Consider the following 25,967-nt stretch of genomic DNA (forward strand, 5'->3'; position numbering starts at 1 on the left):
GCGTTTGTTTCGCTCTGACACTCTGTGGGGGATGGCAGTGTCATCTTGCCCACAGGGAGGCTGGGACTAGGAAATGTCAGAGCCAGAACAGCCCTTCCTGGAGCTGTGTCCATCTGTGAACTGACTCACCTCTCAGACACAGCAGTTTTTATAGAAACTGCCCGGGGTGCCCCAGGGCCTGAGGTGTGGGACAGCCATGTGTGAGCCTACCCAACCCTGTTAGGAGAGGACGGACCCGGGTCCCTGGCCTTCAATTGAAAAGAGTCGACACCCTGGAAGGTACAGGTGTGTGTGTCCCCACACATGGCTGCTTTTTTGTTTGGATTGTGGTAAAACACACATAGCATGAAATTCACCATCTTAACCGTGTTTATGTGCACAGCTCAGTGGCACATTCACACTGTTGTGCAGCCACCACCAGCCTCCAGCTCCAGAACTTTCTCATCTTCCCACACTGGAACTCTGTCCCCATGAAACACCAGCTCCCCAGCCCCTGCCCCGGCCCCTGGCACCCACATTCTGCTTTCCTTCACTGTGATTTTGACAACTCTCAGTGCCTCACATAAGTGGAATTCTACAGGCGTTGTCCTGTTGTGACTGGCTCGTTTCTCTTGGCACAACGTCCTCAAGGCTCATCCAGGTTGTAGCATGTGTCAGGGTTTCCTTCCTTCTCAAGGCTGGAGAATATACATGTGGCTGCTGCTGAGTCCCCGGAAGTTCGTCCTGCAGCGAGGGGCCCGGCAGGTGCTGGAGGCTGCTCTGCCTTATTGGAGGCGTCTCGCCCATGTCTGTTTCTGGGGTGCTGTGTGACGTGCTCACCTGTCCCAGGGGAGACGGCAGCTTGCAGAGGGGTTGAGCCCTGTGCTGGGTCACACGGCCTGCAGGTGACAGAGCCAGAGCCCGAGGTTAGACCCAGGTCTGACCGTGCTCCCTCTGGGGCTGAACTTCCAGCACCGTCCTCATCCGCTGGTCCTCACGCCTGCCGCCTGCCGCCGGCCGCCTGCCGGGCTGGGAATGCGGTGGGCGGGAGGCCTGTGCGGTGGGGGCTCACTTGGGCTGGTCTGCCCTTCAGCTGACCTCTGCGGCGGGGAACGCGGCTTCACATCTGTGTGGAGCAGGGTCACTGTGGTGCTCTGAATCTCCTTCTGCGGCGGGGGGCGAGGGGGCTGGTCCTCCATTCTGTGTCTGAGGCCCATCCCGGGAAGGTCGGGAGCCAGAGCTCCCCAGGTGGCTTGAAAGCTCGGGGGATGTGGTGGCAGCCGGGGAGGAGCAGGAGAGCCCCAGGTTCAGGTCCCGACTCGTCACCTCCACCCATATGGCCTTGGGCAGTCACTTCCACTAATGGGGCTGCCGTTCCCTCATTTTTCCATGGGGTTCACCCCGCTGACCCCCAGGTGCTTATGGGGATATAATGGGGACTGCAGATGGTCTGGGATGGTCTCTGTTGGGGGGGTCTCCAGAAGGGAATCTCATGGCACCTCCTGGGAAGTACAGGGAGTATGTGTGTATGTTGTGGGGTGGCGGGGGTCCAGGTGAGTCTGGGGGTGGCTGGCCTGCAAGTCCTGAGGCGGCAGTTGCTATTTTTAGAGAGGGGGGATCATAGGCTTAGAGATTTCCGTGGGCCCAGATGTCCACATCTGAAAGCCCTGCCTCTGCCGGGGCTGCCTCTGCCTGGGAATGGTGGGTGGGTGGGCTTGGAGCAGCTGGGCTTGGCTTTGTCCCCTCCCCATCCAGGGGGGTCTGTGGGGGCTTCACTGCCCCTCCTCCCACCCCTATCCTGGACCGTGATATTTATGCTTCGAGGCAATTAGTTTCTGCAGCAAATCCCAAGACGCCGTGGAGGTGAAGAGGTCCCTTCCCACTGAATGGGCCTTGGCAGATGGCTCCCGCCCCACCCCGCCCGAAAGTGGGACGTGACTTCTGTAAGTGGCCTGCTGTCCAGGGCCAGTGCTGCTTTCAAGTCCCTGCTCTGAGTTGGCCTGAGTCCCAGGGACCCCCTCTTGGGTTGGATTGTCCCCACCGGGGAAAACCACCGCTGCTGAGGAAGAGGAGGACTGGCCTCTGGGTCCTTATCTCTTGCCTCTGTAACCTGGAGAGTCCCACCCTCGTGTGTCTGGGCGGAGCGAGAAGGTGCCTGAAGGGCAGAGCCATCAGCCCCTAAACCTGCCCCTGCATTTTGAAAAACTTGCCCCCAACCAGGTAGCCATGCTCGGTGATCCCAGAAGATCCCCGTGGAGTGTTTGCGTGAAAACAGGCTTTGTGCTTGGAGAATTAACTTGCTCTACCAATCACTGAAAGCTCTGACCCTGTCATGATGGAAACTCCGGGGTTGATCTGGCTGTGGGTGTTACCCGCAGAGGATGCCCGCCTCAGCGAGGTAGATACTGTGTGCGGCGTGCCCCAGGAGCAGGGCAGAGGGCTCCTTGCTTTCCCTGGGCCTGTCTTGTTCCCTGGTCTCCACTAGGTTTGGGATTTGCACTCAAAAGACACAGGTGCCAACACACGGTCCTTGCAAACCCCAACAGAGGGCCCCGGGCCACAGAGAGGCCTTCAAGTCTGGGGCTCCCTGTGTCTGGAGCCAGGCCTGAGCCGGACCCTGGGAGAGCGCAGACTTTGGCGTCAGACACACCTGAGTTTGAGTCCTCGCTGGATGACCTTGAGCAGATTACTTAACCTCTCTGAATCTGATTCTGCCTCTGCTAATGGCCCTCCCTGCAGCACAGTGTCAGCTCATGGCAGGCTCTGAGACCCCTCCCCTAGGACACAGTCTTTGTGGTCACTGTCCAGGTGCTTCTGGGCTGTGCCAGGTGACAAGACCCTGCCCTGTCACAAGCTGTTCTCGTTAAGCAAGCATGTGGCAAGAGCCAGCTCCTCCTGCAGGGAGCTGCGGGGCTGCCTCATCCTGGGGCCCGAATGGGGGCTGCTCCCTGTGCTGCCCTTGTGTCCTGCTCCGTCCTCTCAGCTGTCGCTGGTTTCTGAGCTGTGTCCAGGCCTCCTCTGGGCCTGGCTGGCCCTTCCGGTGCCCACCCTGTGAGTAAGGAGGTTGGCCAGGCCAGCCGCCTGCAGCGCTTGTCTAGATCTACAGCGGAAGTTTGGACTTGATCATCCCACACAGCCCCACCACAGTGGGTTTGTGAATAGCTGAGAACTTTGTCCTAAGCTTTGAACACCTGAGTTAGGTTGTCGTAGGTGGGCCACCCCGGCAGAGGCTGAACGAGGTGTTCGTGGTTCCAGAATTCTAGCCCCTGAAGTGGGTGCACTTCGTTCTGGGTTTATGTGGCCTCGGGGCGGGTCTGCCAGATCAGAGAGATGGTGCAGGGTGTGTGCGTGCCTTGCTTTGCGGCTGCTGGTCCTAATGACGAGTGACTTCGTTTCAGAGCCATTAGATGGCTGTGTGTGTGTCGGGGAGGGGGAGCTCGAGGTGGTTACAGCGGAATGTGACTCTCAGGGGCTACGCCCTGGGAGGAGAGCCGCCCTGGGACCTGTCTCACCGGCACCCTTGGGACTGGGCACGTCGCTTGTAAAGTGTGAAGCACAGTTGTACGCTCCTCTTGGTGTGCAATTAAACGATACGCACGTGAAGCACACCGTGCCCTCAGGAGATGCTGGCTACCGCTGTGCCCTTGGATCAAGACCCGCCCTGGGATTAAAGAGCTCCGAGAAACACAAGTCTCTGTGCTGCGGTTGCTCATCGATGTGACAGGGATGCCTTAGCACACAGACCTTGAAATTGCAGGGGAGCAGCAGGGGCCTGCGGGCGCAGGTATTCCCACTCCTGCTCACGTGGCGAGCGCACGGCCGCAGCCCCCACCGCCGCCGGTGCCCCGAGCGGAATGGGCTCACGGGTTCCGAGGACCGTCAGGACGCCTTGGAGCAAATGGAGTGACTGGCTCAGAAAAGATTCACACATTTCCACGAGTATGGATTGAGCCTGCCAATCCCTGGAGGGAAACCCCGGGAGGGACTGACCTGTCTGGACTGCCTGGTATCGTGGCTGCCTCGGGTGGGATCGGCGGACTTGAAGTGGAGTCTCTGGAACTGTGGGGACGAGGATCTCAGTTGGGGACAGCCTTGCACCCCCACAAGCGGTCTCGTGCGCTTTCTGGCTGAACCAGGAGCGGGTGCTCGGTGCAGACCCGGAGTCAGGCTGGGTGTCCCGGCTGGATCTACCTGTCCTTTCTCCTCTGGACATTTCATCCTGCGCCGTGCTGGTGTTCTCACTGAGCCGTCCACCTTCTGCAGGCCTGGGGCTTTGTGTGTTTGAGTGAATACAGCTCTGGAATTTTAAAATTTAAAGCTGGAATTGTTTCTTTTGAGTAAACGTCTTACTGAAGTATCGATATGTAAAGAAAAAGGTCCCTGTCGTAAGTGGGCAGCTTGGTGAGTTTCCATGAAGTAAACGCCACGCCTGGGGAATGAGCTCCTGGATCAAGAGGCAGCACTCGGCCCGCATCTATTAAGTGCCTGCGGAGTCCCCACCACACCTCACAGGGTGGCAGGTGCTGCCCTGATTAACTGGCAGAGCGTAGAGCCAAGCAGAGCAGCCGCTAACCCCATGGAGGACCTGTGTATTTCTCTGATGAGCGACCTTTGAGCTGCACTTGGCAGGAGTCAAAGGTCAAGTGACCTCCCGTGGGGTGAGGGTGCTCCTGGTGGAGGGATGGGCACCTGTATGGGCATGTTGGAGCACAAGGCGACGTGCACAGAGGTGGTGCATGCTCCATGCTCTGTGCTCACGTGGAATGTTCCTGGGATGCTCATGTGGGTGCCTCTGTTAAGTGTGTGCGTGCACGGGTGCATGTGTATGTTTAGTGTTTTGTCTTGGTGCTAGTGTCCTAAAAGCTGAACATCCAATTTGAATTCTCTCTCCTTAGCCATGGCAGTGGCTAGAAGCACTTTAAGCAAAGTGATCAGTTGTCTGTGGGCCTAAGGTGAGGGTTTGGGTGCATTCGAACCTCAGAGTGGCGCTGGACCTGGGGAGTTTTCTGGTGTGACTGCTGGTGTGATGCCGGCATCAGCTTATTGCATGCCTCCTGTGACAGGGAGCTCACCCCCCACCCTCACCCTGGCATAGCTCACCCCTGGGAGCATGGTCCAACTGAGCCAAAACTTGCCTCCTGCGTGGCAGCCCGTGCGCTTTGGTGGAGGCGGCATGCTCTTGCCTACACATTGTTCCAGTATGTTCTTATTAACTTTCAAGAGTCTAAGCTTCTGCAGCAGGTCAGCAGCTGGCTCTGTGCCCCTGTGCTGCTGGTTTGGCTGAATTTCTCTCCCTGCTTAGCTCCATGCCTCACCTGCTGCACCTGGGCAGGGCAGGCTGCCCCGTGCATGATGTCTCCGTGCCTTCGTGCCCCATGGGGCTCGCCAGCCGCTGCTTTTGTGCAGGGTGTCATTATCAATTACCAGGACCTTTCTCGAGTCACTGGAGGAGCATAAAGTGAGCAGATGATGAAGGGCCCATCTGCTTGAGCACCGGTGTGTGGGGACATCCCAGATTTTGCAGGCTCAGGGAACCAGGAGGGACGGATCCAGAGACAGCAGTGGGTGTGGGGGCACGAGGGTGGAGCCCGGGGAGGTCGTTCCTGGGGAAGGAGGGTCATTATGGGGCCAGGCTCAGCACAGGGTGGATGTGGGGCTCCCCTCTCAAACCCAGGGTGCCAGGGACCTCTGGGGAAGGCTAGATCCGTGTTCTGGACAAGATCCCGTCCCCATTTTGTTTGCCTGGTGAAGTCCTTCTTGTCCTCTGGGTCTCTTGGCTGTGGCCTCCATGGGGAGCCCTTCCCAGTGGCTGGCTGCCCTCTGAAGCAGGGTCCCAAGGCCTCTGTGGGTCACTTTGTGACATTCTTATCCCTGAGCGCTTAGGCGCTTGTCTGCTCTGAAGGGCTGAGCTCCCGTGTTGTGACCCTCACAGCTGTACTGGTGTCCTCTGGCCACTGTAACAAAGTACCAAACTCCAGGTGCCGTAAAACAAAAGGAATTTATTCTGGCCCCTTCTGAAGGCCAAAATCCCCAAATGAGGGTGTTGGCAGATCTGTGCTCCCTCCAGAGGCTCCAGGGGAGACTCTTCCTGCCTCTTCCAGCTCTGGTGGCCCCAGGAGCTCCTGGCCTGTGGCCCCATCAGCCCATCCTCTGTCTCCATCCTCCCGTGGCCTCTCCTCTTCTCCCTGCATCTCTGTGTCTCCTCCTTTTCTTATAGGGACACCAGTCACACTGTATTAAGGGCCCACCTTAATCCAGTGCCACCTCACCCTAACTCATTACATCTGCAATGATGCTATTTCCAAGTAAGGTCACATTCTGAGGTTCCAGGAAGGACATGAATTTCGGGGATGCTCTTCCACTCAGTACAGACCACTGTTGACAGTGACAGTGCCATATTCAGGTGGCCCACCCTTTGTGCCAGGCATGGGCAGGGCTGTCCTTTGGGGGCTGCAGAGGCTGAGCAGATGGGGTCTTCGCCCTTGAGGAGCCCATGCTACCCTCCTCTTGCACTGCGCGGTTCACGGTCAGGACTCAGCGTGCTCTCTTCTCATTTTCTCTTCACTAATTGTCCACCACTGCCCAGGAGTCTCCGAGAGCTGCACAGGGCATGGGCCGAGCCTGTGTGTCCACTGTGTAGCCCACTGTGTAGCCCAGGGCTTCCCACGTGGGTGTCTGGGAATGACTGCCTCTCCCCTCCCTTGTTTTACACCGTGTCTCTGGTGATGCATCCCAAATGGTAGGAGCTTTTTGTAGAGTCGGTTGAGGATAAATTGAAACCTTGACACTCTCCTTTGTAACCCCAAATACTCTCTGGGCACCTCCCAAGCAGGAGGCGTGATGTTGTGACTCTGGGCCAGGTGCTCTGCCAGGAACAGGACCTGTCTGCATGTTGCGGGCTCTCAGCACGTGCTTGGGGCATTCCTGATCAGCGTTCTCCCTGGTGTGCTGTGATGTCATCCTGGATCACTGGACACTCCCACCCTCACACACTGCCCAGAATTAATGTGAAGGATGGAATTGCTTTTGATAAGATGTTAAATAATTAATTCTTGTCTGGGATGAAAATATAGAACGTTAAATTATGCATTTTGGCATCAGACACAGTAGAGCTCCTTGAAGTTCCTGGCAACTTCCAGGCCACCTTTAAGGGCTGCTGGGACACTGGTGATTTCTACTAGGCTGCTGCAGGCTCATCCTGGCTCTTGGGCCTTCTCCGTGCCTTCCTTCTTTCCCATGTTTTCAACTGTGAGCTTGGGGGGCCGGGGAACACTGTTCAGGTGGCTGAGGCCCTGTCAGTCCCTCATCCTCTCCTGGATCCTCCAGGGAAAACTAAGCACATACTAGAGGCCACACCGTGTGGTGGGGCAGCCCGATGGCCTGAGTCCAGATCCGGGCTCAGCTGCTCCGGGGCATGTGCCTGGACAGGCCACTCACCTGCCTGGCCACCCTGTCCAGCTGCTCTGTGACATGGGTGGGCCCTTTGCCTGACCTGCCCCCTGGCGGGAGTGAAGCTGCTGCCACCACGGGAGCACCTGGTGGTCCACCAGACGTGGGTGAGGACACTGCTGGGGCTCTCTGCACGAGGGACCTTCAGGCTTCTCATCTGCCTCTGTCCCGTTTCACGGCCAGTGTCCTGGAAGACTGGCAGATGAGGTCCACTGCTGCCCGCCCTTACCCAACCACAGGGACAGCCATCCTTTTTATTTATTTATTTATTTATTTTTCCTTTTTGTCTTTTTTCGTGACCGGCAACGGATCGCAACCCTCAGTGTCGCACCGTAGCAGTGCGCCACCGGGCCGGCCTGACAGCCATCCTTTAAAACAGATGACATAAGGCCGGCCCGTGGCTCACTCGGTAGAGTGCGGTGCTGATAACACCAAGGCCACGGGTTTGGATCCTATATAGGGATGGCCGGTTCGCTAACTGGGTGAGTGTGGTGCTGACAACACCAAGCCAAGGGTTAAGATCCCCTTACCGGTCATCTTTAAAAAAAAAAAAAAAACAACAGATGACATATGTAAGAACAGTTTTAGATTTTTAGATTAACAGCAAAATTGAGAAGATTGTGCAGAGTTCCTGCATCCCCACAGCCAGGTCCCCCCCCGATTGTCACACCTTACAGAGTGTGGCACGTGGGCTCCCGTTACTGAGCTGATGCATGTAAGCTGTTATTAACTGACGTCTACACATGACTCATGTCACATTCACTTGTCATGACTCTTTGGGCTCCTCTGGGCTGTGACATCGGCAGCTCCCCTTTTTACTTTCATGTAGAAGATTTCTGCCATTGAAGACGCCCCTGGCGCTTCTCATAAAAGACTTTAAATCACCGGTCAGAGCCAGCCTTATCTGGGGGACACTGCCTTTGGAGACAGCCTCTTCCATCTCGAGGAGTCCTTGGACCTGGCTGACAGGTCCAGCACGCGCTGTCCTCGTGGTTCAGGGACGCCTCCTCCACCTGCATTGCTCTCCCTCCTGCGGCCAGCCCCCGGCCTTGCAAGCTCCTTCCTCCAGGTCAGGCATGCTCCTTTGGGGCACACCTTGTAACCCGGTGCCCTGGGCTGGTCCGAGTGCCAGGTGGGCAGGTGCAGGTGGGGCCATCCTTGACTGTTGTCCCCAGGCAACGCCACTTGGCTTCCTCTCCCTTTCAGCGCGGCCCGCGTCTTATCCATGCTCTCTCCCTGTGGTCTTAGAGAATCTATTCTGGGTGAAATGCCTTTTTGAATCTTACTCTTAGGTAGGAAAAAAAATCCATAAAGTGGCTGTTACAGGAAGCCCCTTGATGGCTGGGATTAAGCAGTAATCGAGGTGAAATCGTTTTCTCGGAAGCAGATCTGGATGCCAGAGCTTTGGCAGCGGCTGGTTTCCATCTGTTTTCATAACACGAGGCCCAGGGGAGGGAAAACCGCGCTAGACTTTTCCTGTTGGGCTCGTGCTGCGCACGTCGGACTTGCAGACTGCGAGGTGGTGGGAGTTCTTAGGCTGACTCTGCTTTGGAAAGGAGAGCGGGTTCTTCATGGTACATCCGAGCAGGCAGCGCTGTTTGTCCTGACCCTGCAGCTGGTTGCTCAGATGTGCAGTTGACAGAGGACTCAGATGTGCCCTTGGTTGCCCTGTGACTCTGTTGTGTTGGGTGCTAGTAGCCTTGGTGGTGCCTGCCGTCTTGCAGGACGGTCACCCTCGCTGTGGTGAGCCTCTGACACTCTCTAGTCCATTACCCAGCTAATTCCCCTGCATCCCGCAGACCTCAGATTGACGACGCCTCCCGCAGGGGCCTTCTCTGATGCCCCTTCCCTCTGCCTGGTTAGGCTCCCTGTAAGGGCTCCCGTGCCGCCTGGTCATGGTCAGTCTGTTCTTTTTTCCATAGGATTGAACACACTCATTGGTTCCTGGAGCTCCAGGAGTCACCTCTGGCCTCTTGTCCCCAGCACAGTGCTTGAGATATAGTGGCTACTCAATAAAACCCGTCGAGAACCTCAGTGGGGAAACGAGAGCCCCTGGGTGGGCGTTACCATCCCTTTGTTACAGGTGAGGGCCTCGGAGCGCTGCAGAGATTGTGTGGAAGTCCACAGCTGAGATGGGACCCAAAGCTGGGTTTAGCGACGCCGTGCCTGGTGCTCTGTCCCCTCTTGAAGGCTGTGCTGCAGGGCACCCTGGGACAGGGGGCAAGTGACACCTGGCTCCAGGGCGTCGGGAAGACCTTGGGAAGACCCCTCCCACCACTGCTCCCTGCTCCAGGGAGTGGAAAGCTGAATTCATTGATTTCTGTGAGCCCTTCTGTCTCTCCAACGGTATGATTCGTCCCTGGGGAGAGGGTTTTTGCCCTTACCGAGGAGCCCAGGGTGTGAGTGAGGAAGGTGGGCTGCTTGGGCTGGGTGGGCGCCCACACCGGTGGTCGGTCGCTGTCCTTGACCCCTCCCCGGCCTCCCACAGCTCTGCATCCCCATTTGGCAATCCGCTGGCTAGGATGGGAACTCCGTGATGTAGGCAGTGGGGTGCTGCAAGCCCATCCTTGACCTGGCCTGAGCCTCCTCCACCTGCAGGAAGCCAGCGACACCCACCCCATGGCACTGCCGGGAGCTGTGCTGAGCTCTGTCCTCTGCTAGGAGCTCCACTCAGAGAGCCCTTCACGTGCTGGACCTGAATGTCCGGAGTCATGCCAACAGCCTCCTTTGTGGGGAGACAATACCATGGGGGGGCTCGGGGTGCCAGGTGCTTTTCCAGGCTTTCCCAGGTGCTCCCATAGGTCGTAATCAAGGAGCAGGCTTGGAATTGGTCTAGCAGAGCAGATTCACACACCTTAGTGTTCCAGGTTATGCTTGCACTTAATAACCGAGTTACTAAGTCATCACTTCAGAAGTAAGTGTATATATTGAAAAATTATTGCTGTAGTGTAAGAGATACAATTTTTGTTCCTCTTCCCGTTAAAATGGCCATTAATCAGGAAGGCCAGTGAAGCAGCTCTGAAATCCATCAGCTCCGTCCAGGTAATGGCTGCTGTCACCTCTCCCATTAGCAGGCTGAGAGCTTGACGGATGGTGAAAGCCCAGAGCGTAGAGCTGATGAGACAGAGATGCTGGGAGAAGGGCTTCTGGGGCGAGGCTAGTTGAGAGGCTGAGACCGTTCCTTCTGGATGCTCCGCCTTTAAAGTGCTTCTGTGCAGCATCAGAGCATCCAGCTGATGTGTGCAGGGGACCACTCTGTCCCTCAGTTTCCTCATATGACAGGGAGCACGGTAACACTGACTTCTTTAGGTGGTTGAGGATTCAGCAAGGCAGAAGGGTAACTTCTGAGCCCAGAGCCAGACTCACGGTCAGGGATCAGGCATGTGGTCAGGGCCCAGGCTTGCCCTGTCACCCAGAACATGAGGGTTGCTGGTTCAAGGAGATTCCTGGTCTTGGCTGGCTGGTGCTCTGCTCTTCCTGGATCCTAGTGGACCTGCCTGTCCTCTGAGCAACTGCCTTTGTGACACACCTCAACCCAGTTAGCTGACCCTGTCCCATGTTGCCCTTCCACCCATGCCTCCCCTTTCAGCACAGTGCCCTCCACTGGCAGCAATTAGTGATGCCTGCCGCGGGTGTGCGGGCAGGAGCGAGGTATGCCTGAATGAGACGTCTCAAGTGAGAAGAGAGCTCTTGTTTCCGATACTGTCTCAGTCAGGGTCCTCCAGAGGAGCAGAAGCAACAGGATGCAGATAAATGGGAAGAGATTTATTATGAAGCATTGACTCACGCAATTATGGAGGCAGAGAAGTCCTACCATCTGCTACCTGCAGGCCGGAGGGCCAGGAAAGCTGGTGGTGCTGCTCCAGCCCGAATCTGAAGGCCAGGGACCCAGGGAGCCAGTGGTGGAAGTCCTGGTTGGGGTCTGAGGACCTGAGAGCCAGGCTCCTGTGTCTGAGGGTGGGAGAGGATGCATGTCCCAGCTCGGGCAGGGAGAGCTAGTTCGTCCTTCCTCTGCCTTTTGTCCTGTTCGGGTCTCAGCAGATTGGAGGATGCCCGCCAGCCCTGGGGAGGGCCACCTGCTTTGCCCAGCTCACCAATTCAGATGCTGGTTTCTTCCAAAAACACTGCTCAGACACTCCCAGACTCAACGTTGTACCAGCTACTTAGGCATCCCTTAGCCCAGTCAAGGGGATACCCATTACAGATATCTGCTCACTGTGACAACCTCTCCGACTACAGCGGGGGTCTGTGAGGGCAGAGGCCTCATGCGTTTCCCTGTGTGTGTGCAGCAGGCGCCTCGTGGGAGTGGTTGTAAGCTGAGCTCATGAAAGAAGGGCTGAGGGGTCAACCCTGCTCTGCTCCATCTGGGCATCTGGGTTAGGTCTGTGCCTTGAAGGATCTGCCTTTTTCTGTGTTTCTTCATCTTGGTCCTGGGCCTCCTTTGGGCAGTTCTTACCTCAAGCTGCTCGGACTCTCCTGGACATAGGGTCTGGGATGCCTGGGCCTGTCTTGTGTCTGTGGCTCCCCACATGGCTTGGCAGGCCCAGTGCCACCTGATTCCTATCAGCAGAGCTCCCCAGCTAGGGCTCCCCGTGCACCAGGATGGATGGACGGCCCATTCTGATTAGCTGTGGGTAAGGCCAGGCCATTCCCTGGGGCTGAGACACTAGGCTGCGTGGTGGCAGGGCAGTTGGCTCTGCAAAGCCAGGCCAGGCAGTGGGCAGCAGGGCCTGGGTCTGGGATTGGCACAGAGGGTTCGACCCTTGGCCCTGGCCCTGCAGATCTGGGTTCCCAGCCTGCCTTGAGTGACCTTGAGCAGAACAGTAACCTCCTGAGCCCGGGCTGGTGCACACGTGATCCAAGTGTGGTGAAAGGTCACAGCTTGGGGCACGTGGGATGAAAGGCAGGGGCCCACGAGGCCCTCAGCGCAGGGTCTGCAGCAGGACACCCGGTGGTGTTCTGGGTGCTGTGACTTCCACGTTCCTGCCATTGTTTTTACAGAGCCTGCTCTGCTCCCAACTGGCTCTGGGGCCGTGGACAAGATGCATTTATTTTGGGGCCTGCCTTCTCCTTTTGTAAGGTGAGGGCTCTGGACGCAGTTTTCCGGAGGCTTCTTCCGGCTTGGACATGGTGGACAATGCTGACTTGATGGTGGTTAGCTGAGCAGAGCTGGCGCTGGAGTCCCCAGTGTCCCTTTTCACCCTTCCCTTGGTGGCCGTCCAGACCCTGTGTCCGCCACATCCCTGCTCCCTGCCCTGAAAAGTTTCGGTCCAGGCACAGGTTGGCCGTGGCAAGGCGGGGCGCGACCTTCACTCTCCTTGCGGAATTGCAGCAGGGGCAGGGCCGGGGTCTTCAGCTGACACCCAAGACATGTAGGAACGTCCGGCCCATCAGGGAAGCTGCTCGAGGGAACCACGGTCTGGATCGAGCAGTCTGCAGTGTCAGCAGGTTTCTGCCGCCGGTCCCCCTTCTGGTCCATACTCGGAGGTCATTGCTATCGTGCTTGGTGTGCACTGTCTCATTTGACCTTCAGCACCTTTGAGGGCAGGGGCCCTCGTGTCCTCCTTGCACGGACACCTTGAGGTGCCTGGAGGGACACGTCTTGGCCACAGTTGTGCAGCCGCTAGAGCAGGGTGGGCCCCAGACCCTGCTCTTGGTCTGCAGCCATCCCCGGGGGAATCCAGAGCATTCCAGGGGCCCCAAGGGTGCCCTGTCTTGGTCAGGGGAAGACAGGCAGGTTGGGAGGCTGGCAGGGTTTCCTCTGTTTCCTGGGGGAAGCCTCAGTGACCCTGGGCCAGTGCTCGGGGTCTGGAACGAGCCGGTCTGGGCTCCTTTTAAGTGTCCAGCCAGCCCCTGTCTTTTCCTGAAGTGTCCTTGGACTTTCAGGATCAGAGACAGGAGCGGCCGACTCTGACAGCCCATCTTCCCTACAAGTAAGAATAAAGCCTGGGGATGGGTGGGGCCGTCTGTGGACAAGCCAGGAGGCCCATGTGATGTCACTGAGGTCCCTCGATGGACCAGGGCACTGGCCTACCGGGAACTGAGCTCATCTGCCCCCGCCTGCCTCCTTCCTTCAGCAGTCCCCTCCTGCAGCCACCCACCGTCTCACACATCCACATCCTGCCTGTCTTTCAGGTCCTGTGCAAATGCCGCTGCCTCTAGGAAGCTCTCTTGGCTCCCCAGCAGCACGTCAGTCCTCCTTGCTGTGGGGTCTCATAGCCCTCTCTTGGTGGTTCTCTCAGTGACTTCTGTTTTAGAGTTGCTGCTGTGTTACGTGAGTGTGTGAGTATGTGAACATGTGTGTGAGCATGTGTGTAAGTGCATGCATTTTGGGCCGTGTGTATTACTGCCTGTGTTTGAGTGTGCATGTGTGTCTCTATGTGAGTGTGCATGTGTATGTGAATATGCGTGAGTGTGTGTGTGCATGTGAGTTTGTGTGAGCATGTGTGAATGTGTCTGTGTGAGCGTGCCTCAGCATGTGTGTGTAAGCGTGCATGAGTGTGTGCCGAGCGTGTGTGGGTGTGTGTGGGTGTGTGTGGATGTGTCTCTGTGTGAGCTGCGGGGGCCTGGGGGAGGTGGCCTTGATGCTGCCTTTGAGTCCCCCATCTGGAAAAGATCCACTCAGTGAAAATGCAGAAGATGCCTTAGAAGGGCCTGGGGTCCAGACATGCCTGGAGTCCAGTCCTGGCTGTTGCCTGCAGCCGTGTCCCTAGGGAGTGAGGTCACTTGTCGGAGCCTCAGTTTCCTCATCCGGAAAGTGGGGATGATGGTCCCCACCCCACAGGGTTGTGGTGGGTAAAACCGTGAGTTCTGAGGTGGGACGTGGTCAGTGTGACAGGAGGAGGTGGGCGTGGGCTGGGGGAGGGGAGCTGAGCCCCAGGGACCCATGTGGGAAGCCGCCTGTGGAGATGCCTGCTTTCCAGCCGCTTGGTTCACTGTGCAGAGGGCAGGCTTCTGGGAAAAGCAGTCGGGGACTTTGGGAGAGGGCGAGACATCCGTGCAGAACTCGGGGTAGAGGTGGGTTGAGGCCAGAACCCCGCCCTCCTGCCCAGCCCAGTGCTGTTCCTGTAATTCTGCGTTGGTATCTGAGGCCAGGGTGGGCCACCTGGGGCCTCCTTTGGGATTCCTGTGCCTTCGAGGCAGTGACTCACACCGCTGGGCTGCAGACCTGTCTCGGTCTGTGGCCTCGCTGCTGATCAAAGGAGGGAGCGTGGTGCCACTCATCTGCAACCCAGGGTTGGGATGCCTACAGCAGTGGGGCCACCTTCATCTCCCTTTTACCTTGTGGATGGGGACGGGAGGCCCAGTCTGTGTCCCCTCCCGCAGCTGCAGTCTGGTCCCAGCTGTATGATACCGGGAGGAGCTAGGCCTGTCTTGGTGAATGAGCGAGCAGCATTTGCAGATGGTGAGTGGCCCCGGCCGGCCCACCCGGCCAGCCTCACAGCCACCGTCGAGGTTGGATGGGTCTGCTGTCCTCTGCAGGGAGCCGGGTCCCACTCAGCACTTGCCTTCATGTTTGGAGGTGCGGTTGGCCGGCCCTGCCTCTGCAGGGCAGGGGGAGAAGCTGGGCTCTGCCGCCAGGTGGATGAGCAGGTCTGCCGTGGCTCCCCGATGGTCGGCCAGCAACCCCCTGAGCCTCAGTGACTCCTCTGTATAACGGGGAGAACCGCAGAACTGTCTCGTGGGTGTTTTGAGGGAATAAAGTGTAAGAGATCTGGTACAGATTTGGCAGGCAGGAGGCCTAGACAATGTTAGCTGCCGTTTTTAATGAAACCCTGTTGGGGAGACAAAAGCCTTGGGCTCCAGACAGGAACCTTCAGTCCTAGACCAGGACCTGTCTGGAAGTTGCTGGGTGGCCTCTGAAAATCACTTATATCTTCTCGCTGGGTTTTAGGTTTCCCGTCTGTAAACTGAAGAATTTGGACCAGATGGTGGCTAAGCTCCTTCCACTACGGACTTTAAGTTTCCCTGGCGGATTCCTGCAACATTTCCTGGTTGGGAACAGCTACAGCTCAGTGTCTCGTCTGGTCCTTTCCCAGCCTTGTGACTCACAGCATTTGTCCTCAGGTTATGCATCAGGGACAGCAGATGGTCAGTTCTCAGAGGGACTCTGAAGACTGCTAGTCCAGGCATATTCCGGGGCAGGTGCAGCTCTCTTCCTGGGTGCCAGAGCTTTCTGATAGGCAGAGGCAGCACTGTGTAGAGAAAGCTGAGAGGCTTCATCTGACTTCAGCAGGAAGAAGCACCATGCTTGATTAGTGATGCCTGCCATGAGCACAGCCATGGAGTGGGCGGCACGTGTGCCGTGGATTGGCTGTCTCTGTAGTGATAAGGAGACCAAGACCCAGGGAGGAGCAGTGACATAGTCAGTGGCAGGTTTAGGACTTGAACCCAGGTCTCTGGCATAGTGTCCTGGCTTTTGTCTTTGCATTGATTTACTCATCATCTCAGATGAATGAATTAGTTTCTGTAACATGCCCAGCATGGAGTAGGCACTTAATAAATGAGTACAGTTGTAGTTATGCCTTCTTCTGTCCACCCTGGCTCTATCTGCCTCCCTCCATGAGCTGGAGACTCTGTCTAGCTAAGAGCCTGGGGAACCCATGGTTGGAGTGGCCGCCCACAGGGACAGACTTCTCTGGACACTCCGTCAGCATACAGCTATTCCCTGTTTTCCACAAGGATGCCTGGGCCCAGCGTCTCCCTTCCAGCCTCTCCTCTCCCTGGTTCCTTGATTCTCATGACTCTGACCCTTGAGCTTTCCTGGCCAGACTTCCTGCGCCTGGTCCAGGTCCTCGGTTTCCTTCTCTGGAGATGTTGGGGACTGGGTCCAGGACCCCCATCCTCTTCTACCCAAGGGGAGTCTCAGGGTACGGAGTGAGGAAGCGAGGGAGGCTCAGCCCTCCCCTCCAGCTTGCTCACGCCGTGGAGAGAGGAGAGGGAGTGAAACTCTCCGCCCCCAGCCCAGTGCAGCCACGCCACGTGGAGGAGGCACGGGTGCTGGGAGCCAGGAGCGTAGGGCAGGGGTGGGAGGGCTTGAGACTCACTTTAGGCCCAGCCCCTGCCCTTCCTCTTGTCTCTCCTCTGGACTCAGTTTGTGGTCAGCTGTGTCTCTGAGGCCCTGGGCCATGTAAGATGGTCCTCCCTACCTCTTGACCCATGAGTGTCCTGCTCACAGCTGTGACATCCCTGGGGCCTTCTGCTCAGCCACCTTTGTGAGGGGTTCCCCCAGCATCTGGGTCACCCTCTGTGCCATGGCCTGAGACTCCTAGATGTGATCCGAGCTAGGAGACCCGTCCAGACTGCAGCCCCAGCCGTTGATCCCCAGTGGGAGGTGGGGTGTGGGACAGACACTCAGAGGAAGGCTGGGGCGGGGATCCCCGCAGAGCCAGGGCCAGGAAGCGGGGGAAGGGGCTGTTTTCTAGCTTCTTTGTGGGTAGCTGTTATAGACCCTCAGTCTTCTTACGTTTTTGTGTCTCCTACGTGATTCGGAGCTGGACTTTGAGTCAGACCCAGGCTCAAGCCTGTCTTAACCATGAGACCTTGGTCAAGTCACGTTACTTCTCTGGACTTTGGATTTCTCGACTGCAGAGAGTAGGGGCAGCGATACCTCCGTGGGGGATGGGGGTGTGTGAAGCTGGGAGGACATACACACAGAAATCACTGAGGGTGTGCCAGGGCCTTGGGCAGATGCGGGTGAGGCTGCCAGCAAGGGTTTGTCTTCCTTCTCTTCTTCCTTTATCGGGAGAGATAGGGCAGAGGGATCCTTCTTTGTCAGCGTTCACTTGTTCAGCCATCCAGTCGTTCATATACTGGACGGAGCGTAAGGCACAAGGATTCGGGCTGCTGGTCCCCAAGGCTCTGGTGGTCTCTCACGCCCTTGCACTTAAGGGTCTTGATCCAGACCCACTGAGAATGAGGAAGTTTCTGGATTTGGGGCATCGTTTCAAATCGCACTGAAAGCTCAGTTCAGGGCCAGGAAAGGTGAGTGGGCCGGTTCTGAGATACTCGCAGACTAAGGCCACTCCCATCTTTTTCTTCCCTCCTGAATGGCTTTTGAGGTCTGACCCTCGTTCTAAGGATGACCAGACCCTTCTGTCGTGCACTCCCCTCCAGAGTTGCTACCATTCCCTTGGATGCAGAGATTGGCATGTTTCATTTTGCGGCTGAGCTGTCTGGGGCCTGGGGTCCGCTCACACCCGCCCCCGCACCTGGCCACACGGCTGTGTTCTCCCCACGTGTTTTTGTGCTTCTGGGCCCCCCCCCCCCCCCCCCCCCCGGCCCCACGGCTGTGTTCTCCCCCCGTGTTTTTTTGCTTCTGGGGCCCCCCCCCCTCCCCGGTGGCGAAGCTTGAATGGGAAGCTGTGGTTGTACACGCGTTGTAATTAGTAACTCCTCGATGGCCGCTTGCTGCTCTGAAGGCAACAGCCCCAAGTTTCTTCCGACCTTGCTGTGCATGGGAAAAAAGAAACAGAAAGGTAATCTGGGCTGAGCTGGAGAAAGCAATTTACAGTGATTTGCTTCTGAATATGCAGCAATGTGAGCTGTAGATTTCCAAGGAAGATAGGTGAGTTTCTGGGGCAACATATTTAAATGAGTTTGATAGTCTTGCCATTTGGCTCGTTGAGCCAGGCGTGTGTTTCCAGCTGCGTGGTCATGTTCGTGGCTGATAAGGAAGTCTGCGGGCTCGGCTGCTCCAGGATCAGGGTGGCCTCTGCTAGCAGCAGGACCTAAGCCCGGGGCGGGCCAGGCTCTGACTTCCCTCCTAAAGGAAGACTTGTTCACATCGGGCTGCTGTGGCTCTCTGATGTTGTTCTGGGTCATTTCTGCCTGGTTTGAGTGTCTTGACTGAGGTTTGGCTGAAGGAGCCACACGCTCAGAATCACATTCCGAGTTCCAGTGGAAGCACGAGGTGCTGTCTGACTACGACAGGCATGACGACGACAGACTGGGCTGCTGTGACAGCTGGACCTGAGCCGTGGTGGCTTATGCAGGAGATGACAGAGATGGCAGAACACTTCAGAGGTTCCGGGTGGGTAGAGCATGAGGGTGTGTGTATGAGGGGGTGGCAGGGGGTTGTAGATTCTGTTCCATGTAGACATTCAGGGACATAGGCTGATGGTGGCTTTGCCGCCTTTAATGTGAGGCTTTTGAGGTGGCCCTAGGGAAAGGGAGGTCTGCAGGTGGCCCCCTTCATGTCCACTCCTGCCCATTGGGTGGACCTTCGTAACCACAAGGGAGGCTGGGAGGTGTGGCCTGGCTGGACTCAGGAAAAGGGGTACAAGGTTTTGTGGCCCACTGCAGGTCCTGCATGGGACATATGGCATAGTGAGTGGAAGCACAATCTTGGGTCATGCACATCTGGGTTCAGTTCTTAAGTCAGCTTCTCATAGCTGGGTTACCTGGGCCAAGATCCTTATTCTCTCTAGTCCCCAGTGTGTGTACCTAGTAAGTAGAGGGTTCCGTGTTTGTGTACTATTGCTTAGCATGTAGTAAGTACTCAACAGATGGCAGATCATGTTCTGAAAATTAAGAAATACAGATTGAGAGTCAGGTTCTTGATGGAACCTCTTCTGCTGATCCTGTCTGTCCATCCATTTTTTCATCCAGTCACCATCCATCCATCCATCCATCCGTCTACACACCATCCACCTACCCATTCACTCATCTTTTTTTTTTTCTTTTTTGTCTTTTTTTGTGACCGGTAACGGGATCGCAACCCTCGGTGTTACGCCCGCACCGCGACCGGCAACGGGATCGCAACCCTCGGTGTCGCGCCCGCACCGTGCTCAACCAGTGAGCGGACCGGTCTCTATATGGGATCCGAACCCTTGGCGGGAGCACCGCTGCGCTCCCAAGCGCCGCACTCCACCGAGTGCGCCACTGGGCCGGCCCCCCATTCACTCATCTATCTATCCGTCCATCAACTATCCATCCACCATCCATCCGTTTATCCACCTACCATCCACGACCCATTCACTCACCCATCCTTCAACCATCCATCCGTCAACCATCCATCCATCCGTCCATCCATCCATCCATCCATCCTCCATTCACCACCATCCATCTATCCACCATCCATCCATCGATCTTTCCACCATTAATCTGTTTATCCACCCACCGTGTATCCACCCATTTGCTCATCCATCCACCATCCATCCACCCACCATCCACCTACCCATTCACTCATCCATCCATGCACCCATTCCTACAATCACTCATCCATCCATCCATCCATCCATCCATCCATCCATCCATCCATCCATCCAACACCCATCCAATCCATCCATCCATCCATCCATCCATCCATCCATCCATCCATCCATCCATCCATCCATCCATCCATCCATCCATCCATCCATCCATCCATCCATCCATCCATCCATCCATCCATCCATCCATCCATCCATCCATCCATCCATCCATCCATCCATCCATCCATCCATCCATCCATCCATCCATCCATCCATCCATCCATCCATCCATCCATCCATCCATCCATCCATCCATCCATCCATCCATCCATCCATCCATCCATCCATCCATCCATCCATCCATCCATCCATCCATCCATCCATCCATCCATCCATCCATCCATCCATCCATCCATCCATCCATCCATCCATCCATCCATCCATCCATCCATCCATCCATCCATCCATCCATCCATCCATCCATCCATCCATCCATCCATCCATCCATCCATCCACCCACCCATCCATCCATCCATCCATCCATCCATCCATCCATCCGTCTATCCCTCCACCTATCCACCCATATGTCCCATCACTCCTCCAACAGATATTCTTTGAGCACCCTCAAAGTCTCTCTGTGACTTAAGCCCGTCATTTAAACACTGAACTGAAGTTTTTCTCATCTGTGAAGCATGGAAAGGCAGCCCAGAGCCTGGTTTTGAAGGTCACAGGTGAAGCCAGCCCAGAAGAGCTTGGAGGAAGCTGAATGTGGCACAGGATGCCTGAGGTGAGCCAGGTCCCAGTGGCCATCCTCGACAGAAGGCACATCCGATAGGGTGTGTTCCTGTGGACGTGGCCACTGCGTGGTGCCCGGGAACCACACCCTCTGCCACCCTGCAGGGAAACAGGGAGAGTGTGGAGGCTGAAAGACATGTTGTTGTGGGTTCCCCTGGAGGTGCCATGGGGGTAACTTAAGCTCCCCAGTCAGAGCCACTGCTGACCAGCTGTGCAAGCTCAGGCGGGTCGCTGGGTCCCTGGACCTCGGCTTCCTGCCTGTGAAATGGGGGAGTGGAGTCCACCCTACTTCACAGGAGGGACCCGCCTGGGGCTCTCAGAGCCCTGAGATGGCACCTGTGGAGGTACAGAGTGTCCCTGCATTTGACGTGCCCTCTTGCCTGTCCCTACTGTGAGGCACAGCCCTGGCACTTAGGAGGTGATGTGAACGTTCCTGAAATGAGAGAGGAGGAGAAGCTTAAGTCATTTCCGTCCTTCAGAGCAGTGGCTCTCGAACTCTGTACAACCGTGCTCCACACACGGAAAGGTGTGTAAAAACTGAAACAAACGTTTCGTGAAACAGTACTTAGTTTACCACTCTCCTGGAGTTTTCTGTTCTGTCCTGTCCTATTCCACTTCATTAAACAGTGCTCGTTAGGAGCCCTGAATGGAGTTCACGGTGCCCCGGCGGGTCGTCACTTGCAGTTTGAAAGCCCTGCTCCCGCAAGAACGGGAAGTGAGTCCTCACGAGGCTGAACCATGCCTCACGCTGGGCAGGACACTGCCACCACGCTGCCGTCCACGCCACCACCCTGTGACACGTACTGAAGCAGACGCAGTACCCCATGTCCTCCATGCCCTCTTTATGGCAAAGCCGGCAAGGTTTGCGCTTACCGGTTGTAAATAAGTGAGTCCCCACCCCACGGAGGGTCTGAAAGAGAGTGAAACTGCTTCCCGCTGGCTCCTCAGGTTTGATGGTGGCTTTTTCTTGTGAGTTTTGTCTCTGTTAAAAGCATGGAGATTTCGGGTAAATGCAGTAGGTCAAGTGAGTGTGGGCCCCCTCCCCCCAACACACAGAATTGCTGTTTAAAAGGAAATAACACACATTTAAAAATTATGACCAGGTTTGGAAGTCGAGTGTTAGAAATAGGGAGGGACATCAACACCAGAAAGCTGAACCAAAGCCAACATGCCCACAGGAGTTCTGGAGCCAGACACACCCCAAGGGCCTGGGCTCTCACAGGGGACAGTGTGTGGAGGACAGGGAGCTGAGCCAGGCCGGCAGGAGGTCCAGGGACTGGGGGTTGGGGAAGCCACACCCTTGGCCCTAGCAGAAGCAGCCTACCATCCTGGGCTGGGCGTAGGAACAAAGTGTGGCAGGATCCCACCCTGTGGTGGAGCTCTGCCCAGGGTGCAGTCTGAAAGCCACGTGGTTTGGGAGTCCCGGCTGAAAGGTCAATGTCATATCTGGTCTGGAACCAGGAAAGCCAGCAGAGCCTCACAGTCATGCCTCTCAGGGCCTGTGGGACAACCCCCCCACCCCACCCCATGGAGAGCAACTTCTGTTGAAGATGAACTTAAAGCATAAAACTATGTTTATATGTGTGTGTACGTAATATGAGGGTACTTCAAAAAGTTCATGGAAAAGTCATATTATGTTTCAATTCTATTTTTCCGTGAACTTCCTGAAGCACCCTCATACATATATACCTGTGCATACAAGTATATGTATGCTTCCTAGCTAGGTATCTGGTGCTCGGAAAGCAACACATCAGCATAGAAGAGGGACTTAGCAGGTGGAGTAGATGAGAGAATTCCTATTCTAGGAAAAGAGCAATAAAATACAAAAGGAGATTATGAACAATTAGATGGGACAAAAGACAGGTTTTTGAAAAAAGAGATAAATAGTAATTTTCAAATTAAAAGTTATAGTTGAGGGCCGGCCTGGTGGTGCCCTCGGTAGAGTGCAGCACTTGGGAGTGTGGCGGCGCTCCTGCCGAGGTTTCGGATCCCATATAGAGACCAGTCCGCTCACTGGTTGAGCACGGTGCGGGCGCGACACCGAGGGTTGTGATCCCATTGCCGGTTGCGGTACAGGTGCGACACTGAGGGTTGCAATCCCATTACTGGTCACGAAAAAAGACAAAAAGGAAAAAAAAAGTTATAGTTGAAATTAAAAACTCCATGTGTGAGTTGTCTAGGCTGAGCTGAAGAGAGAATTAGTGAATCGGAAGATGGAACTGAAGAAATCACTAAGATCCAGCACAGTGGGATGAGAGGAGGGAGGTAAAAGAAGGTCCAGAGGTGGGAGCAGAGAGAATGGGATTGAGGTCGTATGTGAATAGCCAGATATTTGGGGTCTTCACAAAAGGCCATGCAAGATTGGATGAATCATCCTAAGATGAATCTGCAGTACACATTTCCACTTTTTTCCTGACCACATCTTGAGTTTGATTGTGAATGTTTAAATTGAAAATACTCATGAAAATCGCACCTCTGTTTTTAGGTTGGAAATTTGGTGCAATAAAGTAAAAATGCTCAAGTCTTGTTGCTAAAGAACCTGTAATGTGGATTTTTCCCAGTTCTGGGCTGTGAGTCAGGGTGTCACTGAGGCTTTCTATCATTCTCCACTCGCCCCGAGGCTTGCATCTTTGTGTTTACTGTTACCATGATCTAAAGGCTTCTCAGGCAGGAGTTATAGCTGATGGGTCTACGGTGTGAAGACACTGGAGACAAATCATTGCCCAAAGCCAGCTTACTCCTACCCTCAAGGAGCTCACAGACTAGTGGGTATGGACATCACCGTGTGTGGCTGCAGGGAGGGCCTGGAATATCGTGGGACTTCTTTATTATCTAGTCACTGGTTCACTCCTTCCTTCCTTCCTCCATCCGTCCACCCATCTATCATCTTTCTTTATTTATCCATCTATCATCCATCCATCCATCAATTCATCTATCATCCATCCACCCACCCGTTGTCCATTTTTCTTCCTTCTTTTTTCCTTCCTGTCTTCCTTCCTTCTTTGCATCCACCCACCCATGTCAACATTTGCCAAGCGATTTCCACATGCCGGCACTTGGAATAGAAAGCTGAAAGGCACAGCTTCACAAGCTAGTACTTTTCAAGTAGGTCAAGTCTCCTGTAGGGAGCACTTCTCGATTTTGCAAGAGCAAGTGTCCCCGGTGGCCTCCTGGTGGCTGCAGCTTGAGAGGGGAGTCCTCTGCTGTGCGCTCTGGGTGGGCAAGGGTGGTATCTCATGCCCAGCCTGTGATGGCCGCAGCATGGTGAGAGTGGCTGATCATATTATTTCCACCTTGAGGCCCAGAGTTAGGTCCCTTCGGTTTGAATACCGTATTTTACAGACAGGGGAATTTTTTAGGGTTTGTGCTTTTGTGTGTGTGTGTGTGGGGGGGGGGGTAGGCTGAGCACCAGCAGGTTCAGTCAAGCAAAAAGAGGATTCAAATCACCCAGTAATAATTACTGCTAACTTTTCATGTGTAACCCGCCAGTCCCTTTGAGGAGCATATATTTTTAAAGATTAGATCACGTCTATTACACATGTTTTACAATCTGCTTGTGAAAGTATTTTATATCAGTAAATTCCTGCACAACATCATGTTACTTGGCGGCTCAGAATTCTACCATGTGGGCGCATCCTGCTTTATTTCTTTGGGTCCTAGTGTTGGGCAGTTAAGCTGTTGCTAAATATTTGAACATTTGGAAACTGCTACAATGACACCTTTGGGACTAGATTGTTCCACACACCCAAGGTGGAAACTCAGCTGTGCTTAAGGATGCCTACGCAGTTTAAAGTGCCCCACAGAACCAGGGTTGGGTCATGGCCCCATTGGCTAGGCACCGCCTCCGAGAGCATCTCCAGCTGCTGATAACAGGCTTCCCAAGAGACTGCTGCTGTCTCAGTCTGTTTTCTGCTGCTATAACAACACCACGGACTGGGTAATTTATAAAGAGGAGATGTTTGTTTGGTCACAGTTCTGGAGGCCGGGAAGCCCCAGAGCATGGCGCTGGCATCTGGCGAGGGTCATCCCACGGTGGAAGGCGGGATGCAAAGGTGAGCACGTGAGACAGAGAGAGAGAGTGGGGGCCAAACTCATCTTCTCATCAGGAGCCCACTCCCGCGATAACTAACTTAATCCCGCTGTAATGGTCTTAATCTCTTCCTGAGGGCTTAGTCATTTCTTAAAGACTCCACGTCTTAATGGCGTTACAATGGCAATTAAGTTCCAATCCATGAGTTTGTGGGGGGCACATTCAAACCATAGCAGCTTCTTAACTTTTTTGGGCATGTGGACCCTTTGGGAAGGTGCTGGGACATGGCATCCCATGGGCACCTCCACACACACACTTGCAGCTCTGGCCATGAGCCCTGCGGTACGAGCTCAGGTGAGGACGCCCCCACAGGGGGCTGCATCCCCGTTGTGCTGCTTCCTGATGTCATGTCTGGCTGCTCCTGGACAGAAGAACCTCCGAGTTCTGCTCCCATCAGGTGGCAGTGGGGAGCCAATAAGGGGGGCGAGTGTGTGCTCCCTTCTGGCCAGGAGCACGATGGTTCTGTCACCTCTGGAGCCGAAGATTTGCTGGCAGCCACACCAGGTCATTCTTAGAGACACATTCCCCTCTTCTGCCTGGCCAGGATTTAGTCCAAAATGTAGATCGTGGCTTACAGGGTGCTTCCCTGGCTCAGGGGCCCTCGGGGATTATTAGGTCTGACTTAGTCTGTTGCTTGACAGGAGAGGCAGTGGACCCCCAGTGATGGGGTCCTGGGAGCCCCCATTCTAGAGCTCTGGATACTGCTCTTCCTGGACCCTGCTCTTTAGCTTCTGGCCTACAGACCATGTCTCCTTCCCCTGAAGTCCCCCCGTCCTCTCCGCCTGACTGTCCACCTTGAAGGTGCTCATCTACCCCCTGTGCCCCTTCAGCAGCACCATGCTTGGCAGGGTGTCCACATGTGGACAATGTAGACGTGCCTGTGCCCTTCCACAGGCTGTGACCCAGTCCCACCTGGGGAGAAGTGCCCAACCCATGCTGCACATCCCAGCCACTTAGGACCTTAACAATACATGCAGATTCCTGGGCCCCAGAGCCTGTGGGGGTGGGGTCTGGTGGGAGGTCTGCCTTCCAGAGCACCTCCCGTGGATGCTGGAAGCTGATCGGCTGCAGGCGTCTGGGAATCTGGGGTCAGAGCAGGCGGTGGCTGGATGGCGACAGAGCCAGGATTGCTGTCCCAATCTAGGCCCCGACTGTCACTTCTCATCACCTGGGCTGTCCTGCCCACTCATGGTTGCTGCACTGAGAGTTAGCCGAGCACTGGTAGTGTGCGAGGCTGGGGTGGGCACCAGTGAACAGCACAGAGAGCCAGGCTCCGGGGGGCTGGCAGTGCAGGTAGGCCCCAGCTGGACCTCCTCTGGGGGGCAGGTCTTTCTCCTGTCTTACTCCCTGTCCCTGTCCCCAAGCACACACACAGTCCTTTTCTTGCCAGGGCTGAGACTGTGGGTTGATGGAAAACTGAGTGCAGAGGACAGGCTGGTGGTGGGGGCGGGGGCGGGAAG

At 55.7% G+C, this 25,967-nt stretch overlaps 1 protein-coding gene across 1 annotated transcript in view; it reads left to right on the forward strand.

Annotated features, from left to right (window-relative positions):
- The first annotated feature begins 690 nt into the window (after positions 1-690).
- Positions 691-25,967, forward strand: part of LOC103610664 (guanine nucleotide exchange factor VAV2-like) — an 81,267-nt gene continuing 55,990 nt past the window's right edge. Inside the window, exons 1-2 of the mRNA XM_008594780.1 lie at positions 691-786; positions 885-1,019. Of these exons, the coding sequence (XP_008593002.1) occupies positions 691-786; positions 885-1,019 (231 nt within the window). The remainder of the gene's footprint in view (positions 787-884; positions 1,020-25,967) is intronic.

Source organism: Galeopterus variegatus, unplaced genomic scaffold (genome assembly GCF_000696425.1).
Source record: "Galeopterus variegatus unplaced genomic scaffold, G_variegatus-3.0.2 Scaffold11537, whole genome shotgun sequence".
NCBI lineage: Eukaryota > Metazoa > Chordata > Mammalia > Dermoptera > Cynocephalidae > Galeopterus > Galeopterus variegatus.